We start from the raw sequence: 23,217 nt of genomic DNA on the forward strand, positions 1-23,217 counted from the left end.
ATGAAGGGATAAGGGAAGGTGAGAGTTAAAGCCATAAATGTGACGACAGCGGTCGTAACAGGTGAGCTTGGAGGAACATTAAAACATTCAAGAGTACAGTCTTGTTGCATGACCACAGGACCTTGGCTTTACTGCCCAATTGAACATCACACAGCATTGAGCTGACTGTGTACGCTACTGTCCTTTTAAGTGTGTGTGTGTGTGTGTGTGTGTGTGTGTGTGTGTGTGTGTGTGTGTGTGTGTGTGTGTGTGTGTGTGTGTGTGTGTGTGTGTGTGTGTGTGTGTGTGTGTGTGTGTGTGTGTGTGTGTGCTTGTGCTTGTGTCAGACCTGGGTTTAAATACATGTGTATTTTATGTATCTGGTGGGGTGAAAATACTTTTTCTGTGTATTTGAGTATTTTCAAATACACAGAAAGGTCCCGCTGACCAAATTGTTAACCTCCTAAAACCCAGTACAAAGGTGTGCCCTGTAGTAAAACGTGTCAGACAGAAGAAGAGACTCACTGCAGGTTTGCTGTGCGGTGGTGTTGGTCTCATCTGTTCCTCTGGGGCAGTCTGGTTTGCCGTCACACACCTTGCCCACTGGCACACACATGGAGGAGCCTGGGCAAGGCCACTCACCAGGGTAACAGTCTCGGGAGTTACTATCTGAAAGAGAAAAGACAACACATTTCATTTGCCACCTTTTGCTGGGTAGGCCTCAATGACACAGTTATTTTTATCCTTTAATTATACATTTCACTCAGCTTTGACTAAAATGTCAATATAATTATTTCCTGGATAACCTTATTTACTTTTATGTATTGATTTATTTTTCACCCTTTATGCAGCGTGCACTGAATTATCACTGAATTATCACAGTGAATTATCACAGTGAATTTTCACTGAATTATCACAGTGAATTATCACAGTGAATTTTCACTGAATTATCACAGTGAATTATCACAGTGAATTATCACTGAATTATCACGGTGAATTATTGTAATGTTTGTTTGTGTCAATGAATCCCGTAAGGAATGGGTTGCCAACTGGCAACATGACATGAAAATAAAATGTCATTCATGCATTCATCATTTATTCATTTATTCATCAATGTTTTAGGGCTGATGAAACAGTATGCTTAAAAAAAACTTTTCCATTCAATTAATTTAGTATGACCACTACTTAGAATATTTACTATACTACACATATAACTACAATGTTATTTGTTCCTCTTTTATGTTCCACTTATTACATATTACATATTACCGTTTAGATTTCCAAATCAACAATGTCCCAATCTTCATAGTCAGTGACATAATAAACTGTCCAAGATTTCCTAGTGAATTTCTCACCACATCCGTTCTCGTCGCTGTAGTCCCCACAGTCGTTGAACTCATCACACACCCAGTTCTGAGGGATGCAGCGGCCACTGCTGCAGGTGAACTGAGTTCCACTACAGCTCTGGTACTCTAAGGTGAAGAAAATGATGCAATACAATACAATACAATGTGTGTGTGTGTGTGTGTGTGTGTGTGTGTGTGTGTGTGTGTGTGTGTGTGTGTGTGTGTGTGTGTGTGTGTGTGTGTGTGTGTGTGTGTGTGTGTGTGTGTGTGTGTGTGTGTGTGTGTGTCTTTCATTCAACAAAGCCATGACTAGCCATCAATCTGAATTGCTGCCCCAAACATGAAAAAATATTACAGTTTACTATAGAATACTACAGTACTGAAGAATATTATACTTCACACTGTAGTATCCCTCGATCATGTGCAGTGTTTACTATAGCATTTTGTAAATACTACAGTATTATCTGCAAAGATAACGCTGTAGTAAATACTACAGTAATGTCCGCAAAAACACTATAGTGAATACTACAGTAATGTTCACAAATAACACAACAGTGAATACTATAGTATTTATAACATAGTTTACCATAGGGTAGCCTAGTGGTTAGAGCGTTGGACTAGTAACCGGAAGGTTGCAAGTTCAAACCCCCGAGCTGACAAGGTACAAATCTGTCGTTCTGCCCCTGAACAGGCAGTTAACCCACTGTTCCTAGGCCGTCATTGGAAAAAAGAATTTGTTCTTAACTGACTTGCCTGGTTAAATAAAGGTAAAATAAAAATGTGGGCTCATAACAATAGGCACGATGAAACCTCCATTAAATTCTGTGTGGTTGATATTGTTGAGTTGATTTAGCGAGAGGCACAAAGGTTTGAAATAGCAATCGCAGATTAACACATATTTACACCGATGTTTTAGGACTTCACCGTGTTTACGTTGTGAGGTAAGAATATCCTGTGTACTGTGGGTGGTCTATGTGCTTCTTACCACAGCCTTGCTCATCGCTGTTGTCCCCGCAGTCGTCCCAGTGGTCACAGATGAAGGACATAGGGATACAGTGGCCATTGGTGCACTGGAACTGGTGCAGAGGACATTGCTGTGTCGCTAAGAGACACAATGTAATATACTCAGCAAAAGAGCAGACATATAGGAAATACATTCATGAATCTTTATGTCAACCCATATGCCTGACATATATTTAGTATATATTTTGTGTCTTTGTCATTGTCATTAAATATGGGATAAATGCATGCCTATTTGATTATGTCAAACCATAATTTCTTAATTGGGCCATATATTTTATCATCCTGCTAGGTGTCTTTGGTGTTTGGGGTCAAGACTACTCCCTCAAACAGACGGTTATCTTCAGTTGAATTTTTCCAGACTCTCTTGATCCACTGAAGTTCAATTGACTAACTCGATTGACGCTGTCGAGTTCCATTCCCCTGAGCCATTCGACTTACTGCAGTTGGATTCGTCTGAGCCGTCCCGACAGTTCTGCAGCCCGTTGCAGTGCTGCGAGTTATTGTAGCAAGCTCCATTGGCACAGGTTTTCTCAGTGCAGCTGGGGTAGTCTGGAGAATAACACACACACACAAGGGTTGGGGTCAATTTCGAACTGAAATCAGTCAATTCAGGAAGTAAACTGAAATTATAATTCCATAAATGAGAAAAGGCCAGTTATGTTAAATTCATTCTCAATAAACTGAAAAGGAGAAGCAATTTACTTCAAAAGTTTGAACATTTTTGTTTTTTAATCACTCCTTGAATTAGCTGACTTCAACTTGAGATGACCCCGACCCTTGACACACACAAACACTCATGCTAAAAGGTAGATTGCCATGTTGAAGCATTTTCTCACAAGACCTCAAAATGGCTGTGGGGACAAAATTGTGACAAAAGCAATGACCTAAATGTGACTGAGGATTATATAGTTGAACTATGATGGACTTGAACTACTTTCTTGTTAAAAAAAGGAAGAGAGAGTAAAGTCTACCCCTGTGTTGCCACATTAAGATGAACAGTGGCCTGTAATAGGAGATGCAATCTGAGTTAACAACGTAACAAGCCCTAATTAAAAATCAAACCCTTTGGTGACTAAAGCATATCTAGCAGGAACAATAACTGTAATGCTTCTTTTATTTTTAATACGAACTGGTTGTAAAAGTAGTCCCATATACAATAGAACAGTCTGAGTTCGCACATTTGCAAATCCCACAAATTGCAGTGTCATTCACAATGAACACACAGTACACTCATAAGTCCTACATCGATCATACAGCACATCACAAGCATCTATAACACTCAATCATGAGAAAATGTGTTATTGTCAAAGTAGACAAATGTCCACAACCTCTGCTTTCAGCAGAAATTATCTAGTGCAAATGAACCAGACAGGTTTTTAGAGCCGTAAACTACAGACCAATCTTATTGAAGAACATGGATTTAAAATTCTTACTGCAGTTGTTCTCGTCTGAGTTGTCCAAGCAATCCTTCACACGGTCACATCGGTACACTTTGGGAATACACTGGCCCTCCTGGCACGTGAACTGGTGTGGTCCACAAGTCTGCTCTCCTGAAAACGCAGGAGAACACGAGCACAGCATAAGGTATGTCAATGTCATGTCAAATGGATGAGGAGGGAATTCACATTCACAGATGAATCAGGGGAGGATGGAGAAAAACTCCACACTCTTTTCATGAATTTTTGTAAATAATACAATTTCGGGTTTTCAATCTTCAATCGTCTTAAACAAAGCATGACATGACTATGAAAATGACATGTTCAGAATCAGAGGAGAATGTACACAAATCCACTGCTTTTTCATTTTGATCTTTTTTTGTTCCTTTTTTTGCTTTCAATCTTCAATAGCTCTTACACAAATTGTGACATGACTATGAAAATAATATATTCAGAATCAGGCGAGGATGGGCAAAAATCCACTGCTTTTTCCCCCATTCAAATTTAGTTTTTATATCATATCATATATCAGTTTATATATCATATACAGTACCAGTCTCGTTCAAATTTGTTGACTATTTTCTATATTGTAGAATAATAGTTAAGTTATCAACACTATGAAATAACACATATGGAATCATGTAGTAACCAAAAAGTGTTAAACAAATCAAAATATATTCTATATTTTAGATACTTCAAAGTAGCCACCCTTTGCCTTGATGACAGCTTTGCACACTCTTGGCATTCTCTCAACCAGCTTCACCTGGAATGCTTTTCCAACAGTCTTGAAGGAGTTACCACATATGCTGAGCACTTGTTGGCTGCTTTTCCTTCACTCTGTGGTCCAACTCATCCCAAACCATCTCAATTGGGTTGAGGTTGGGTGATTGTGGAGGAAAGGTCATGCAGCACTGATGCAGCACTCCATCACTCTCCTTCTTGGTCAAATAGTCCTTACACAGCCTGAAGGTGTGTTGGGTCATTGGGTCTGTTGAAAAACAAATTATAGTCCCACTAAGCGCAAACCAGATGAGACGGCGTATCGCTGCTGTGTTAGCCATGCTGATTAAGTGTGCCTTGAATTCTAAATAAATCACAGACAGTGTCACCAGCAAAGCACCGCCAAATAGCAGACCTCATCCTCTACGCTTCATGGTGGGAACCACACATGCGGAGATCATCCATTCACCTACTCTGCATCTCACAAAGACACAGTGGTGGAAACCAAAAATCTCAAATTTGGACTCATCAGACCAAAGGACAGATTTCCACCGGTCTCATGTCCATTGCTCGTGTTTCTTGGCCCAAGCAAAAGTCTCTTCATCTTATTGGTGTCTTTTAGTAGTGGTTTCCAATGCAGCAATTTGACCATGAAGGCCTGATTCACACAGTCTCCTCTGAACAGTTGATGTTGAGATGTGTTTATTACTTGAACTCTGTGAAGCATTTATTTGGGCGGCAATGTCTGAGGCTGGTAACTCTAATGAACTCATCCTCTGCAGCAGAGGTAACTCTTGGTCTTACTTTCCTGTGGTGGTACTCATAAGAGCCAGTTTCATCATAGCGCTTGATGGTTTTTGCTACTGCACTTGAAGAAACTTTCAAAGTTCTTGAAATGTTCTATATTGACTGACCTTCATGTCTTAAAGCCATGATGGACTTTCATTTCTCTTTGCTTATTTGAGCAGTTCTTGCCATAATATGGACTTGGTCTTTTACCAAATAGGGCTCTTCTACAATGTAGAAAATAGTAAAAAAAATCAAGAAACACCTTGGAATGAGTAGCTGTGTCCAAACTTTTGACTGGTACTGTACATATATTTGCATAGTCATGGCATGCTTTGTTCAAGAGCTATTGAAGGTTGAAAGCAACATTTTCTTATTTTTTTATAGTGTATTTTTCTCCATCCATCCCTGATTCAGAATTTACCATTTTCAAAGTCATGGCATGGTTGGTTCAATAGCTATTGATAAGAGAAAACAGAAAACAGAATATCCAATACAAACACATTTTACCTCTGGATTATAAACATTGAGAGAGATAGGCAACAGCTTTGTCTTAATCCCCAGGAATAAGACATTACTACATTTGAGAATATTTGAGCTATTGAGATGCAGAAACTCTGCTGCCTTGTTATTTTTAAGTAAAGTCAAATTGTAAGATACATTACTCCTGACACTTGATATGAAATTGTGATGCAAGTGTAACACCCCATACATTTTGCAAATTCGTAACATATTGTACGGTTTTCAAATTCATAACATGTAACATGTTTTGCTAATTCGTAACTTAATAGCTGATGGACATCCACAAATTAATGCATACCATACGAAACGTAACATATCATACTTAATGGAGTGTCTCAGATTTATGTCCAGAATAATACGAAATTCTCTGAGACCAGGTTGAGATAAGACCAAACTGTGTGAGGTCAGGGCCTGTATGTTTAAAGCGTCTCAGAGTAAAATGTTGCTCTTAAGTGAGTGATATCCAGAGGAAACTGGCACCCTATGTAACCCAAAGTGAAGCCTTGTGAACTTGTACGTACTGCAGGTTCTCTGTTCGTCTGAGCCGTCAGTGCAGTCCTCCTCCCCATCGCAGACAAACTGGAGGGAGATACACTCGCCTCCCGTCACACACTTGAACTGCTGGGAGCTACAGGATGGAGGTGCTGCCACACAGAAATACACAAGGGCCCATATTCACAAAGCGTCTCAGAATATGATGTAGGATCAGTTTTTCCTTTTAGATTACAATGGCACACCCTGATCTGTTTCACCTGTCCTTGTGATTGTCTCCACCCCCTCCAGGTGTCGCTTATTTTCCCTGGTGTATTTATCCCTGTGTTTCCTGTCTCTCTGTGCCAGTTCGTCTTGTATGTTCAAGTCAACAGTGTTTTTCCCGTGCTCCTCACTTTTCTATTCTCTTTTACTTACTAGTCCTCCCGGTTTTGACCTTTGCCTGTTTTCTGGATCCATTCCTGCCTGCCATTCTGTACCTCTGGAACTCTGAACTGGTTTTGACCTTTTGCCTGTCCACAACCTTTCTCTTGCCTACCCCTTTTGCATTGTTAATAAACATAAACATCTTGGACTTTAGCCTCCTGTGTCTGCATCTGGGTCTCGCCTTGTGCCCTGATACAAAGATTATATGGACAGGGAAGACCTGATCCTAGATCATGACTCTTACTCTGTGATGCTTCATGAATAAGGCACAGGACAAGTTATGCATAGGGAACTATTCAATCAAAACCTATAACCCAGTGCCTGGCGTTTTCAAAAACACTCAATCAAATTTGAATTGAATTGTATCTGGTACAGTTAGCGTTCAGCATGTATAAGAGCAAACCTGAAGCCATGTACAGTATAAGGAATTCCAAGATCATGGTACCGGTAATACTCACGACAGTTGAGCTCGTCAGAGTCATCTGTGCAGTCCTTGGTTCCATCGCACCTCCAGTCTAAGTCAATGCACTGACCGTTGGCACACTGAAACTTACCATTGTCACATTGGCCTTCAAAAGAGAGAGTGCAGCGGTCAGTAGCACAGTTTATTGTGGTAACCGCAGTATGGTTGACTTGGTAAAAAATAAATAGCTTAGGGCCCCCAAAAGGCTAGGGCCATCTCTGACTGCACATGTGGTTATGGAAGTGGGTACGCAGACCCGGGAGCCACTGCGGCCCCTCATGATGAGTTCAGATATTTTGTGAGCCCCCCCCCATCACTTATCTAAACCATTAGAATATCAAATTGTACACTCCCGGATCGTCTACAGAACTAGAGAACCTTTATCATTTCATGTCTTAATACGAATGAAATGTTGTACTTTTCGATAGACAAAATGACATGGTGTGAAGGGGGAAAAAATGACAGTCTTCAGTGCATTTGAACAAAACTGACATTGAGATGGACTAACTATTAATAACACATCTTTGAATCTCTTCATCTGGTAGAATTCGCTATAAAACATTTTTAAAACGTTTTACTGTTTCCCTGAACAATAAGTAACAGTGTTTATGACAACTTCAGCTACTGTTTCGTCTACTTTGTACGGCATTTGAACCCTACCGCATGTGGCGGACCTTAAAAAATAGAGTTAATTTTATTGCCCATAAATACACATCCTATGAACCTTGAAACTCATGAAAGATGAGTCCTTGATCATATAGCTGGTTTTAGATGGCCAAATCGTGTCACCATGTAATACTTTTCAAAGGAAATACATAATTCATACATATTGATAATAAATCAGCTACTCCGTTTCAAAAAAACAATCATTTGATGACTTTAACCTGTCGAGCTCTGAAGCAGACATATTTTACATTCAGATAAATCTAAATGTGTGCAGCTCTGAGCAGACATATTTTACGTTCATATAAATCTAAATGTGTGCCGTTTTTAGTAAATCTAAAGATTCATAGTGTTTGTCTATGAAAATTGGAAATGTTCCCAAACATATGTGGATCCCCCCTAAAATTTGAAACTTAACATGTCTACACGATTGCACATTGTATCTTATGACATTCTTTACTGAAGGAACCTGTGGTATAATAGAATAAGGTCAGCACACCTATTGATCTGGCTTAGGCCTATGGTAAAAACACATTTTTTTTTTAATATTTGGGGGTTTGGGCATTTGGCTGCACGTAGCATTCTGGAAAGCATATTGAACACCCAACTCTTCAACTAAGAGGACACTTTTCAAATCATGTAGAAAGACAATGATTCAATCGATTCAAAAAAACAAAAATAATGCATTATCTCTGTGCCATAAAGGCAATACGTGTACTATAACAATTTGTTAAAGTAAATTAAAACAAACAGTAATAGACACATCCTTTTTTCAAATCATACATACCTTGAGTAAGCTGAATTCCTTGAGAGAGCAGTAAGAGAGACAGAACATTTAGACCTAAGAGGTCCATCTTCAAGCACCCTCTCCCTTTGGTCAATACTCTATTTTTTTTGATTGGGTATAAATTAGTATGATGAACAAAATTGATTCATACTCAATCTTAACTAGCACCCTTCTTCCCTCTAAGCCCAGTGTAAACCAGAGTGTCTTTTGGATGAAGTTTTCTAATCCCAAATGACATAGGGTCCAATTTGAAGTACACAGCTTTTTATGACTCTCTTTTACATTACATTCATCTAAGATTAACTTGTACTGGTGGAGATGTTGTCCACATCAGCAAGAAAACATCCCCAGTCGTTGTTGTGCAACAGGAAGACAGGAATTGTTATTTTCATCCTGCTTTTGTAAGATCAGATCCCACCAATCAAGACCCATTTTTAACTGTACAGTCGTAGCCAAAGTTTCTGAGAATGACACAAATATACATTTTCACAAAGTCTGCTGCCTCAGTGTCTTTAGATATTTTTGTCAGATGTTACTATGGAATACTGACGTATAATTACAAGCATTTCATAATTGTCAAAGGCTTTTATTGACAATTATATTAAGTTGATGCAAAGAGTCAATATTTGCAGTGTTGACCCTTCTTTTTCAAGACCTCTGCAATCCGCCCAGGCATGCTGTCAATTAACTTCTGGGCCACATCCTGACTGATGGCAGCCCCCTCTTGCATAATCAATGCTTGCGGTTTGTCAGAATTTGTGGGGTTTTGTTTGTCCACCTTCCTCTTGAGGATTGATCACACATTCTCAATGGGATTAAGGTCTGGGGAGTTTCCTGGCCATGGACCCAAAGTATCGATGTTTTGTTCCCCAAGCCACTTAGTTAGCACTTTTGCCTTATGGCAAGGTGCTCCATCATGCTGGAAAAGGCATTGCTCGTTACCAAACTGTTCCTGTGTGGTTGGGAGAAGCTGCTCTCGGGAGGATGTGTTGGTACCATTCTTCATTCATGGCCGTGTTCTTAGGCAAAATTGTGAGTGATCCCACTCCCTTGGCTGAGAAGCAACCCCGCACATGAATGGTCTCAGAATGCTTTACTGTTGGCATGACACAGGACTGATGGTGGCGCTCACCTTGTCTTCTCCAGACAAGCTTTTTTCTGGATGCCCCAAACAATCGGAAAGGGGATTCATCAGAGAAAATTACTTTATCCCAGGACTTTCTTGGGCACCCTGAAGGCTTCTTCACAACAATTGAACCGCTCTACTTGAAGTTTTTGATGATCCGATAAATGGTTGATTTTGGTGCAATCTTACTGGCAGCAATATCCTTGCCTGTGAAACCCTTTTTGTGCAAAGCAAAGATGACGGTACTTGTTTCCTTGCAGGTAACCATGGCTGAGAGGAAGAACAATGACTCCAAGCACCACCCTCCTTTTGAAGCTTCCAGTCTTTTATTCAAACTCAATCAGCATGACAGAGTGATCTCCAGCCTTGCCCTCGTCAACACTCACACCGGTGTTAACGAGAGAATCACTGACATGATGTCAGCTGGTCCTTTTGTGGCAGGGCTGAAATGCAGTGGAAATGTTTTTGCATGGCAAAGAGGGACTTTGCAATTAATTGCAATTCATCTAATCACTCTTCACAACATTCTGGAGTATATGCAAATTGCCATCATACAAACTGAGGCAGCAGACTTTGTGAAAATTCATATTCGTGTCATTCTCAAAACTTTTGGCCACGACTGTACATACCATCAAAGCGTGGGTCACCAACAAAATGTTTAACAATAGAGCAATTCTCACAAATAACATTGGGTTGATATCTGTAGTGCTCAAGGAACTACATTCTATGAGAGCTAATGTTACTTTTATCTAAACACAATCTGAAATCATGCTGAAATCTGTTGAAGCATTACTTTTTCCCGAAGACCTACCATAAATATAGTTACAAAGACACATTGGAAAAACAATAATTTGTGGATATGAACAGATATACAATCTGAGACATCAAAAGGTAGAGGGAGAAATCTGGAAACCTTTACAAACTCCCCTGCTAACCTCAAACCTAGCCTGGGTTATGTATCCACAGGGTTATGTATCCACAGGGTTATGTATCCACAGGCTACTTTTGACAGAAATACTAATAATTCCACCTAAGCATAATTTTAAACACATTTCTAAGATGGAAGCATGTGCCTTTACACTTTACAGACATGATTCAGAAGTGTTATTAAAAATCCATGCCTTTCGGAGGGGTTGGGATAAAGCGAAAGCCCAGTTTCGGGTGGACCTTGTGTACAATTGTTGAATGATGTGATCTTAATCTTAAAATACAGAACTGCATCCTGACAGCACACGTTACATATTTGCAATATGATACAGTCTCACTATTAAAATTCCATTATGTACAGAAACACACAAACTCTGAATTAATAACCAAATGCAGTTGTAAATTCAAAATTGATTTATTTTCCTATTCTTTAATCCAACGAGAGGCCAAGTCTCATTTACAAAATGTATTGTGTAAAAGTCATCATACTGAACTGTGTGTATCATTGAACAACTTTACACACATTCTGTTTATTTATATCTGACTATATTTATTTTAGATATACAATATGTATTAAGATGGCACATTAAGGATAAAAGGCATTATTTGCTATTTCTAAAGCCCGATGTAGATGTACAAGAGATCAAATAGATAATGGCGAACCACACCAATACATTCCCCTAACATCAATTTAACTGGGTTCGTCCATATTCAAATAAATTAACAAGAAACATTTAAAATGACAGACCCATGCAATCATAATATAACGATGATTTAACACACGAAACTTGGGCCTTTCATGTTATAACATCTTGCATTGGCATTAACGTAAGATTTGCATGAGTCACAGACTAAGCCCTCATGTATCACACATGAATACAGTATTGGATTAACATTAGAAAAAACACCTTCATTACAGTTATACAATTACAATCAGGACATGAGAATGGATTAACTAATACTTAAAAACACAAGGAAAACTGAGCGACAATACATTAGTAGCCTTTTGGCTACATACATTTCAGGAGCTTGGATACACCGCCCACTCTTGGACAGAATGGACACTGCAACTCAACTATCATTTATTGTACAACAAAAAAAAGATTGATACACAGTGCATAAGAGTTCAGTAGAACATAGGGCAGAATCACAAGTAGGAATATTTAAAAACCATTGTTATTGGTTTCTGATTTCTAAGCATTTGCGTTCTGAAGAAAATGGTATCCTTAATTGACTGTTCCAGTGGGTCTTCAGTTTCTTCTTCCATTGTCGTGTGTAAAGTAAGGGTTGTCCTAGCCTCTGCTCTGGTAGGGGTTGTTGCCCTGACCTCCGCTCTGGTAGGGGTTGTTGCCCTGACCTCCGCTCTGGTAGGCGTTGTTGCTCTGACCTCCGCTCTGGTAGGGGTTGCTGCCCTGACCTCCGCTCTGGTAGGCGTTGTTGCTCTGACCTCCGCTCTGGTAGGGGTTGCTGCCCTGACCTCCGCTCTGGTAGGGGTTGTTGCCCTGACCTCCGCTCTGGTAGGGGTTGTTGCCCTGACCTCCGCTCTGGTAGGCGTTGTTGCCCTGACCTCCGCTCTGGTAGGGGTTCCTGTTGTTGAAGCTCCTTGTGTCTTCAGGGTTCTGGTAGCTGCCAATCTAAAACACAAAACAACATCTGTATCTGACAATCTCAGTCCTGGGGTTCTTGGTCTTTACCCAGCGGGAAAAATTTGGCACCAGACATTTTAATGACGTCATTTTCTGGTTGTAACTAGTGTTCTGGTTGAGAAAACATCATATTACAACCAATAAAACATTTCCTAAAAATACACCTTTTTGTGTATACTTTAATGCATAATTAATGTTGAATGCAAGTGCTTGAAATGTTCTTCAATAAATTGTTTTTCGTGGGGTTAAATTGGCCCAGTTCTTTGTACTATTTGGTACTTTATATGTATAGTAACTGACATTTAAATATTTGACAATTTAGCAATAACCCTGCATGAGCATTTCCCTCCCAGAATTCCACACTGACTTTGTGCCACTGATCATATGGATAAATCAGGGGACATGCTGACCATAGACTTGCCTAAAACCGGTTGAGTATTTCAGTTTAGAGGTGGAGACGTCACTAGTCTCATTAGTAGATTTTCTAACACCTTTACCCCCAGAACTTAATCGAGCATCTGGTGAAATTACGCAAGATGTTAATTCTGGATGTCCGAGATTAGACATAAAGTAATATTTTGGTATTTATCTGGCCAGATGAACTCTTGTATATTCCCCACCCTCCTTTCTCACTCATTCTTCCCCTCTCCCTTCTCGAGGTTCTTACCCCTCCTTTGTCTCCCCTGGTCACCAGTGCCTGTCTGCTACCGCTCTCCGTCATCTCCAGGTTGCTGCCACGGTCCCAGCTGTTGTTGTTGGGCATGGCCCGGGGGATCTTGGGTACGCCCGCAAAACCTGAACTGACATTGGTCACCCCCCCATTGGTTAAGGCCGATGCCCTGAAGTCCTTGGCGGTATAGGGGCTGGTGTAGGTAGGAACCTCAGCGTTCTTTGAGGACTTCTTGGAGGAGCTCTTCTTGGACGTCCTATAGAAGACGACGATACACATAAGATGTAACAACTTCCTTTTATACTCCATTAGGGTCAATCGTGGAATCGTAACAAGATTAAAGATGAAGGTATATATTGAATTGTATTTTGATGTGATTCAAATATTATGGTGTAAATGTTGTCCTCTGTGTGTGTGTGTGACTCACTTGCGTGCAACTACTGGCAGCATGATTAGTGTGATGAGTAGCAGCGCACCAAGAACAGTCCCGACAATCACCAGAATCAACTTCCATGCTGCAGAGAGACAGAGAGCAAGAGGGGGGAGAGATGTTTTAAAAAAAACCTGACAACACCAGTATACTCAATACCACTATTACAGGAAACACCACATGAAAGGAGAGAACAACACCTATTGCGAAGGCCAGAGGCAGCCTAGTGTCAAATCCTTGGAAGGAAGAATCATACCATAATATGGTATGTTATACTTACATTCATTGCAGTTTAAACCCGAGTAACCAAATGAACAACTGAAAGAAAAAAAACGTTAAAAAAAAAACCTTTGCACAGACCAATAATGCAAGTTAACCATTGCACTGTATCCAAACTCCCAGTTGAAAGACATTGTTTACGTGAAAATAAATATGACTGAATAAATGAATTGATGGGAAATGACTCAATTGATTAAATGTTTTAAGTACTTACTCAATACACACACCGTCCTCCGCTTTCTTCCCACTTTCACAAGCTGCAGACGGAGACGGTAAAGTAAGTCTACCGCACACGCACACGCACACACACACACACACACACACACACACACACACACACACACACACACACACACACACACACACACACACACACACCAAGACCCAATCTCTTTTTACCCTCTCTCATACAAACCCCCAGAGTCTATTGTAAGAGGAACAATCGGTGCCACTCACCTTTGCATGATCTGATAGAGTAATCCGATTTCACGTAATTGTCCCGACATGTACATTCAGATCTACCACTGTCAGAAGCACAAGTAGTTGACGTGTCGTCACAAGGTTTCCGATACGAATCACACAGATCGGTTTCTGTATAGAGAGTGCCACAGGGAGAGGATTACATACAGTAAGAAAGTACCTCCAATCAGCATTGTGGTTGGGGCAAATAGTGTTCAATTCCATCAATTTCCTGATATGACGCAATCCCCCCCCATCGTGTCTTCATTACCCCCGGAGGCCTGAATGCATCGCATCCAAAAGACATGACTAAGCATTACAAACATTAGTGACATAGTAATGTGGCTAGTGTTCAGAATTCACTGGCTAGTTAACATTATAGTTGCCTAGCCTACATATAGTTGCCTGAATGCTCCAGATGTCTGTCAATAGGTGTTACAGTGACAAACCGTTTTCTACTGTTCAACTCCTCTTTTACACATTTCCCTAGAACAGTAATCCTCAATCCTGCTCCTGGAGAGCTGCAGTACTGCACGTTTGTATTGTAGCTCAGCAGTGAAACACAGGATACAGCAAGTGAAGGGGTTGAAGATCAGATTAAAAGTTGAATCACGGAACAAAATTCAGGTACAGCTCTCCAGCCACCGGATTTAAGAGGATCAGTACTCTAGTGTGAAGTTACATCATACTACCAATGTCATATGACAGCGTCATGATTGTGATTGATTGCATACTTAGTTCTCTGCAGTGGTGTAAAGGAGTAAAAGTCGTTTATTAAAGTACTACTTAAGTCGTTTTTGGGGCTTTCTGTACTTTACTATTTATATTTTTGGCAACTTTTACTTCACTACATTCCTAAAGAAAATAATGTACTTTCTACTCCATACATTTTCCCTGACACCCAAAAGTACTCATTACATTTTGACAGGAAAATGGTCAAATTCACACACTTATCAAGAGAACATCCCTCGTCATCCCTACAGCCTCTGATCTGGTGGACTGAGTAAATCAAATAAAAACGAGAAAATGATGCTGTCTGGTTTGCTTAATATAAAGAAGTTGAAATTATTTAGACTTTAACTTGTGATACTTAAGTACATTTGAGCAATTCCATTTACTGTTGATACTTAAGTTTATTTAAAACCAAATACTTGTAGACTTTTAATCAAGTAGTATTTTACTCAGTGACTCACTTTTACATCAGTCATGTTCTATTAAGTTATCTTTACTTTTACTCAAGTATGACAATTGAGTACTTTTTCCACCACTGATTTTCTGTCTTCCCCTTGACATTCATTGTAGCTATGCTCACAAGATGGCCTCCTAGCTTATGTTAAACCACAGTCATTATACATCAAGTTAATAGTGCGTTACTATTACTATAGGTGACATACCTTTGTATGCTGCATTTTTAAGTATAGGATATAAACAACTGGCACCCGCTGTGTCACAGTCTTCAATAGCACCCAGTATCATTCCATTGATGACGACTTCTGTGAGGATGTAGTCGAGTTTAAAATTGTTCTCCATGGCCACGTTGACACCACCTGACTTGAGTGACCAGATGGTACGGGCCGGACCCTTAGCCATTTTGCTAGGAGGCAAATTTAGTGTCAGTGTTTTTAGAATTATGATCATCATGGAACTATCACATACTCATGAAAGTAGTGATAGCAACAGCATCAATCTTCTATCAATAGTTGTCTTGGGCGTGTGATATCTTCCAAATCAAAATGATACATTATCATGATGGCTATAATAATCTGGACTGACACAATGAATTAGGTTAAAAAAAAATTCAAGAAGACATTAACTTCAAGGATGAAGGTAGTTTGTTAGAATCAAACCAACAACAAACAAATTGTAGAGTAGCCTATAGCGTGAGTGGTAATGCAAAATGATAGTTTATTGGTAAAAGCAGGGACCACAGTAACTACATTAACACTGACCTGAAATTCAGCACTGTGGAATCAATGTAGCCAAGGTGACTCTGGAAAAGATCCCTCATCTGTATTTTGGACAGACAAATGCTAATAAGTTCACAATATAAATTTACTGGACCGTTCATCATTTTTTGCCTAGTACAGCTAAATAAAGGAGCCGGTTGTTTGCTACAAACACTGTCGTAGACGGGGTACGGTTCGATCATGGGGAATCGAATCATTTGACTTCAAATAATCATCTGTGAAATTGCGAACAGCAAAAGGAAAACGTTAAGATGTAAAAACCCACTGAAAAGTTAACAGCAAAAAATGTTCTCAGGCTTCCAGTAAATATCAAGCTTTCTTTTGGATTATATAGCGGTAAAACATGTCTTGTATAAGTTCATTTGAGCATTACATTGATGGGACATTCCAACACTCAATAGATGCTAGTCAGCCTGCAAAGTAAACATGGGCTTATGGTGGATGACGTCACTACTGACATAATACTTCTAAGGTAAGATCGACTGAAATGGTACATTTCCTGAAGAAATGTGTGTGCTTGCTTCAGCTGTCTAAAACAATGTTTGGTTTGTTTTTAACGTTGTGAGAGAAGTTTTACGTGTAGAAATCAAGCTGAATAGCGGCTAAGGCATTTCAATATAGTGAGAATAGCTCTGACTACTTTGTAATGCATGCACACTAACAACCAAAAATAGCTATGCCTCAGAAAACTATACTGTGGCCCAGACTTGCTAGGGACATGCTTCCAATGGTACTAACCACTTCCTACACCAATGTAGTTAATTAGGTGGGTAACCTGACCAGGACCCTAGTCCCTATGACTGCCATTCCAAAACCTGATCCATTACACCAAGAGGGTAAAATCCCTAGGTGCTGTACTAAAGTCGTCGTTATCATATTTTTACATGGGGGTCCATCTTTATGAGCATATTTCGAGGCCATTACAGTAGCTGATACTGACTGAAGGATACCCCCACACACATTAAATTGTATCCCATCATGTTAATTAGAAAATGTTTAAAATAGAAGGCAAATCTTTATCAACTTCATCTCGTGTGTGAGATTAAGGAAGTAAATGAGAATGTTCATACTACTACAGTAGATGTATGTTCACTAATTGAACGGGTCAACACGGATGCTCCTTGGAAGATCAAGTTAACCCATATTTTCTCCTCAGGATTACTGCACTAACTGTTCTGAAAATACCTGCTTGGGAAAACTCTACAGCTTCTACAACCTGGGTTGACTGGGACAGTTTCCAAGGACATAGAAATAAGTGTAAATGCAGCTGTTACCCAGCTCACACGTTGTCAAAAAAATGTCACAAACAGCTTGGTAATGACCTTATGTAACATTGCAGACAAGTTGTGATTTTGAACTACAGCCAGACAGACATACATAGTGGGAAAAGTATCACATCTATTTTACCATAGTAATTAACTCGTCTGCTGATGTATTGAAACTTTGTGATTGTGGGTTGGTCATGTCATCGTTGAAGGTCATACTAGGCAGGGCCAGAGATCCTGGGAAGACCTTGGCTGAAAATCAGAATCAAACACATGGCAAATACGAACTATAAGCACTTATTGAAAACAGTGTGGATGCAGCATCGTGTTAAAAAGCCCACAGAGGAGATGGTACATGAGATCCAATATACATGTGTAGATGCTATAGCTAATATCTTATATATTTAACTGAGTTAACTCCTCTAGCCACTGTCATCTAGGTTGCTCTCATTTATGTATTCGTACATTTATAAATATATACATTTTATTGGCCAAAACCGAAGCCTAACCGATTGTTTCACGTGGAAGCTAAATACAAATCTAGAACCAGTTTATCCACACTTAACCATACTCAGGACAAAGCATTCTCAACTGGTCTTAAATCAGAATAGTTTCTAAAGTTCCTAACTTTTCATTGCAGATGATGAAGTTCTCCTCCCTACCAATCAGAGCTATTTAGGCCTATATCGCACTCTCTTCCATGGTATTGTAGCACCCACTAGTGGTGGCAGACAGGAGATACCCACCTTCCTCACATCGCTTTCCAGCCTCAGAGTATTTTTGGCCAGCCAGACAGAGACAGGTGAAGTGGGAGTCATAGCCTGGCTGACAGCTGCTGCCACCTTCGCATGGGTTTGGGGCACAGGGATCTTAAAATCAAAGAGGAACACAGTTCTTTTGAATACGCATAGCACTTTGTGATGCATTTATTAATACAAAATAATCTGTGTAGAATAGATGGTACAGAACAAGTCTTGGGGAGACTTTCTGTCCACTAAACAGCATAATTCCCCTACACCAGGGGGGTACAACTGGTTTGGCTTGATGCATTTCAACGAGGTACAGATTTCTAGCAGGGAAACCAAGGGTGAGTTTGGTTCTATACATTTTTCATTTTCCTATTTTAGTTGTAGCTAAAATATGATAACAAAAAGTGTAGTTGATATAGTTAATTTTACAAGTGGTTTATATACAGTCGTGGCCAAAAGTTTTGATAATGACACAAATATTAATTTTCACAAAGTCTGCTGCCTCAGTGTCTTCGGATATTTTTGTCAGATGTTACTATAGAATACCGAAGTATAATTACAAGCATTTCATAAGTGTTAAAGGCTTTTATTGACAATTACATGAAGTTGATGCAAAGAGTCAATATTTGCAGTGTTGACCCTTCTTTCTCAAGACTACAATCCGCCCTGGCATGCTGTCAATTAACTTCTGGGCCACATCCTGACTGATGGCAGCCCATTCTTGCATAATCAATACTTGCAGTTTGTCAGAATTTGTGGATTTTGTTTGTCCACCCTCCTCTTGAGGATTGACCACAAATTTTCAATGGGATTAAGGTCTGGTGAGTTTCCTGGCCATGGACCCAAAATATCAATGTATTCTTCCCCAGCCACTTAGTTAGCACTTTTGCCTTATGGCAAGGTGCTCCATCATGCTGGAAAAGGCCGTGTTCATCACCAAACGGTTCCTAGATGGTTGGGAGAAGTTGATCTCAGAGGATATATTCATACCATTCTTTATTCGTGGCTATGTTCTTAGGCAAAATTGTGAATGAGCCCACTCCCTTGGCTGAGAAGCAACCCCGCACATGAATGGTCTCAGGATGCTTTACTGTTGGCATGAAACAGGACTGATGGTAGCGCTCACCTTGTCTTCTCCAGACAAGCTTTTTTCCGGATGCCCCAAACAATCGGAAAGGAGATTCATCAGAGAAAATGACTTTACCCAGTCCTCAGCAGTCCAATCCCGGTTCCTTTTGCGGAATATCAGTCTGTCCCTGATGTTTTTCCTGGAGAGAAGGGGCTTCTTTGCTGCCCTTCTTGACACCAGGCCATCCTCCAAAAGTCTTTGCCTCACTGTGCGTGCAGATGCACTCACACCTGCCTGCTGCCATTCCTGAGCAAGCTCTGTACTGGTGGTGCCCCGATCCAGCAGCTGAATAAACTTTAGGAGACGGTCCTGGTGCTTGCTTGTAACGGCCGTTGGCGGTGGAAGAAGGTGAGGACCAATGCGCAGCGTGGTAAGTGTCCATATTTTTAATAAAGTAATTGAACACTGAACCAAAAACAGCAAAGTGAACGAACGAAATCGAAACAGTTCTGTCTGGTGCAGATACAAACACTCAACAGAAAACAATCACCCATAACTCAAGGGTGAAAACAGGCTACCTAAGAATGGTTCTCAATCAGGGACAACGATTGACAGCTGCCTCTGATTGAGAACCATACCAGACCAAACACAGAAATACCAAATCATAGAAAAAAGAACATAGACTGCCCACCCAATCCGGCGTTGTTGTGCGTATCAATTCATAAACCATGTGCCATGGAATGGGTACATCGAAAATCTCTTCCCAACTATTTTACCATTTATATGGCACAGCTGTCAGTTTTTTGGTCCTTGAATGAAATTGGTATATGTTTTTATTTATCACACTTTTCTTGAACCATTTATGTTCTTTAATACAAGGCCGACATACAAGTTCCTTATTTTTTTCCCCTTCTACTTGCCTCTTCCATTTTTTGTGGTAATGCTGCAATTAATTGGTTGTAATTTTGGGTAGAGCAGACATTTCCATATGTCTGTGTTAGCTGCATGTGTGACATAACTCCACCAGTCCTATTTAAGATATCATTCACAAACATTATACCTTTATTTATTTATTTATTTTTTCTTCAATAAAAACAGTTTTTTTTTATCAATAAGTATATTTGAATTTAACCACAATATTTGTTGTACTATTTGTTCCGTCCTTTCAGGTGGATTAAACTGAAATTGCAACCAACTTTCAAAGGCTTGTTTAAAAAATAAAGATATTTTGGAGATTATTTCCTTTTCAAACAACCGAAAGTGACCAGGTGTAATCTGAATAAAGGGGAAAAGGCCCTTCCTGAATATAGGATGATACATTCGTACCAATTGACTAGAGATTTGGGTAATCAGAGGCAGGTGTCATTAGTTGTCTCTGATTGAGAATCATACTTAGGTAGCCTGGGTTTCACTGTTTGTTTGTGGGTGTTTGTTTCCGTGTCTGTGTTTTTCACCACACGACACTGTTTTGGGTTTCGTTCATTCCACATTTATTGTTTTTGTATTCAGTTGTTCATGTGTACTATTTCGTATTAAAAGAACCATGGACACTTACCACGCCGAATATTGGTCCTCCGATCCTTTTCGGAAGAAGAGGAGGAAATCCCTTACAACTAAGGAGTTAATCAGGGTGATTTTTCCACAAATAGACAAGTATTTTCCTTTCCATGGTAGCAAGATCATATCTATTTTTGCTAACTTTCTATAAACATTTATTGGAGTGAGATCATTTCTTTCTTTTGGGCTTTGTATACCGAGTATGTCCACATCTCCGTCAGACCATTTCATTGGTAAACTACATGGTAATGTAAAATGTGCTTTTTTTTAGTGATCCAATACGTAATATGGTACATTTATCAGAATTTGGTTTTCATCCAGAGAGGTTAGCAGAAGTATCTAGATCCTCTAAGAGGCCGTGGAGAGACTCTAATTGTGGTTTTAAAAGAAAACATGAATCATCAGCGTACAATGACACCTTCGTTTTTAAGCCAAGGATTTCTAATCCCTTAATATTATTGTTTGATCTCATCTTTGCAGCTAACATTTCGATGGCAATAATAAATAGATATGCCGATAGTGGACAAACTTGTTTTACTCCTCTAGATAGTTAAAAACTTTCTGAGATGTAGCCATTATTTACTATTTTACACCTAGGGTTACTATACATAACCGTAACCCATTTTATAAGAGATTCCACAAAATTGAAATATTCTATGCATTTATATATAAACTCCAGTCGTACTTTAGCAAAAGCCTTTTCAAAATCAGCTATGAAAACCAGGCCTGGTGTCCCCGATATTTCATAGTGTTCTATTGTTTCCAGTACTTGTCTTATATTATCTCCAATGTATCGTCCATGTAAAAAACCTGTCTGATTAGGATGAATAATATCTGACAATAGTTTTTTAATTCTATGTGCCAAGCATTTTGCTAGGATTTTTGCATCACAACACTGAAGTATAAGAAGTCTCCAATTTTTTAAATGGACTGCATCTTTATACCACTTGGGTCCTGTTTCAGTAATAATGATATCAGACCTTCTTGTTGCGTGTGATAATCCACCATTTATATAGGAGTGGTTAAAACAAGCCAATAATGGTCCTTTGAGTATACCCAAAAGAGTTTTGTATACTTCCACTGGTATGCCATCCAGTCCTGGAGTTTCCCCATCCTTACAGTTCCTTGCGAAAGTATTTGGCCCCCTTGAACTTTGCGACCTTCTGCCACATTTCAGGCTTCAAACATAAAGATATAAAACTGTATTTTTTTGTGAAGAATCAACAACAAGTGGGACACAATCATGAAGTGGAACGACATTTATTGGATATTTCAAACTTTTTTAACAAATCAAAAACTGAAAAATTGGGCGTGCAAAATTATTCAGCCCCTTTACTTTCAGTGCAGCAAACTCTCTCCAGAAGTTCAGCGAGGATCTCTGAATGATCCAATGTTGACCTAAATGACTAATGATGATCAATACAATCCACCTGTGTGTAATCAAGTCTCTGTATAAATGCACCTGCACTGTGATAGTCTCAGAGGTCCGTTAAAAGCGCAGAGAGCATCATGAAGAACAAGGCACACACCAGGCAGGTCCGAGATACTGTTGTGAAGAGGTTTAAAGCCGGATTTGGATACAAAAAGATTTCCCAAGCTTTAAACATCCCAAGGAGCACTGTGCAAGCAATAATATTGAAATGGAAGGAGTATCAGACCACTGCAAATCTACCAAGACCTGGCCGTCCCTCTAAACTTTCAGCTCATACAAGGAGAAGACTGATCAGAGATGCAGCCAAGAGGCCCATGATCACTCTGGATGAACTGCAGAGATCTACAGCTGAGGTGGGAGACTCTGTCCATAGGACAACAATCAGTCGTATATTGCACAAATCTGGCCTTTATGGAAGAGTGGCAAGAAGAAAGCAATTTCTTAAAGATATCCATAAAAAGTGTCGTTTAAAGTTTGCCACCAGCCACCTGGGAGTCACACCAAACATGTGGAAGAAGGTGCTCTGGTCAGATGAAACCAAAATTGAACTTTTTGGCAACAATGCAAAACGTTATGTTTGGCGTAAAAGCAACACAGCTCATCACCCTGAACACACCATTCCCATTGTCAAACATGGTGGTGGCAGCATCATGGTTTGGGCCTGCTTTTCTTCAGCAGGGACAGGGAAGATGGTTAAAATTGATGGGAAGATGGATGGAGCCAAATACAGGACCATTCTGGAAGAAAACCTGATGGAGTCTGCAAAAGACCTGAGACTGGGACGGAGATTTGTCTTCCAACAAGACAATGATCCAAAACATAAAGCAAAATCTACAATGGAATGGTTCAAAAATAAACATATCCAGTTGTTAGAATGGTCAAGTCAAAGTCCAGACCTGAATCCAATCGAGAATCTGTGGAAAGAACTGAAAACTGCTGTTCACAAATGCTCTCCATCCAACCTCACTGAGCTCGAGCTGTTTTGCAAGGAGGAATGG

The 23,217-nt window shown here is 39.8% G+C and overlaps 2 protein-coding genes across 37 annotated transcripts in view; both read right to left on the reverse strand.

The window, feature by feature from the left end:
• lrp2b (low density lipoprotein receptor-related protein 2b) overlaps positions 1 to 8,843 on the reverse strand; it is a 110,356-nt gene extending 101,513 nt beyond the window's left edge. The window contains exons 1-8 of the mRNA XM_035746047.2: positions 8,644 to 8,843; positions 7,189 to 7,299; positions 6,334 to 6,456; positions 3,782 to 3,898; positions 2,787 to 2,897; positions 2,311 to 2,427; positions 1,335 to 1,451; positions 505 to 648 (exon numbers count right to left, since the gene is read on the reverse strand). Coding sequence (XP_035601940.2) covers positions 505 to 648; positions 1,335 to 1,451; positions 2,311 to 2,427; positions 2,787 to 2,897; positions 3,782 to 3,898; positions 6,334 to 6,456; positions 7,189 to 7,299; positions 8,644 to 8,710 — 907 coding nt within the window. The 5' untranslated portion in view covers positions 8,711 to 8,843. The remainder of the gene's footprint in view (positions 1 to 504; positions 649 to 1,334; positions 1,452 to 2,310; positions 2,428 to 2,786; positions 2,898 to 3,781; positions 3,899 to 6,333; positions 6,457 to 7,188; positions 7,300 to 8,643) is intronic.
• Positions 8,844 to 11,092: 2,249 nt separating this feature from the next.
• The window catches only part of muc13b (mucin 13b, cell surface associated), a 32,138-nt gene continuing 20,013 nt past the window's right edge, over positions 11,093 to 23,217 (reverse strand). Inside the window, exons 3-15 of one of the 36 annotated variants that reach the window (XM_052486968.1) lie at positions 18,159 to 18,281; positions 17,555 to 17,664; positions 16,130 to 16,188; positions 15,575 to 15,774; positions 14,178 to 14,312; positions 13,936 to 13,978; positions 13,723 to 13,760; positions 13,440 to 13,527; positions 13,010 to 13,268; positions 12,264 to 12,330; positions 12,174 to 12,203; positions 12,114 to 12,143; positions 11,093 to 12,083 (exon numbers count right to left, since the gene is read on the reverse strand). In XM_052486968.1, the coding sequence (XP_052342928.1) occupies positions 11,989 to 12,083; positions 12,114 to 12,143; positions 12,174 to 12,203; positions 12,264 to 12,330; positions 13,010 to 13,268; positions 13,440 to 13,527; positions 13,723 to 13,760; positions 13,936 to 13,978; positions 14,178 to 14,312; positions 15,575 to 15,774; positions 16,130 to 16,188; positions 17,555 to 17,664; positions 18,159 to 18,281 (1,277 nt within the window). In that variant the 3' untranslated portion in view covers positions 11,093 to 11,988. Of the gene's footprint in view, positions 12,331 to 13,009; positions 13,269 to 13,439; positions 13,528 to 13,722; positions 13,761 to 13,935; positions 13,979 to 14,177; positions 14,313 to 15,574; positions 15,775 to 16,129; positions 16,189 to 17,554; positions 17,665 to 18,158; positions 18,282 to 23,217 lie in introns of all 36 variants that reach the window. The other 35 variants (XM_052486967.1, XM_052486933.1, XM_052486978.1 and 32 more) reach the window with 35 other exon arrangements.

The sequence above is a fragment of the Oncorhynchus keta genome, chromosome 3 (genome assembly GCF_023373465.1).
Source record: "Oncorhynchus keta strain PuntledgeMale-10-30-2019 chromosome 3, Oket_V2, whole genome shotgun sequence".
Taxonomy (NCBI): Eukaryota; Metazoa; Chordata; class Actinopteri; order Salmoniformes; family Salmonidae; genus Oncorhynchus; species Oncorhynchus keta.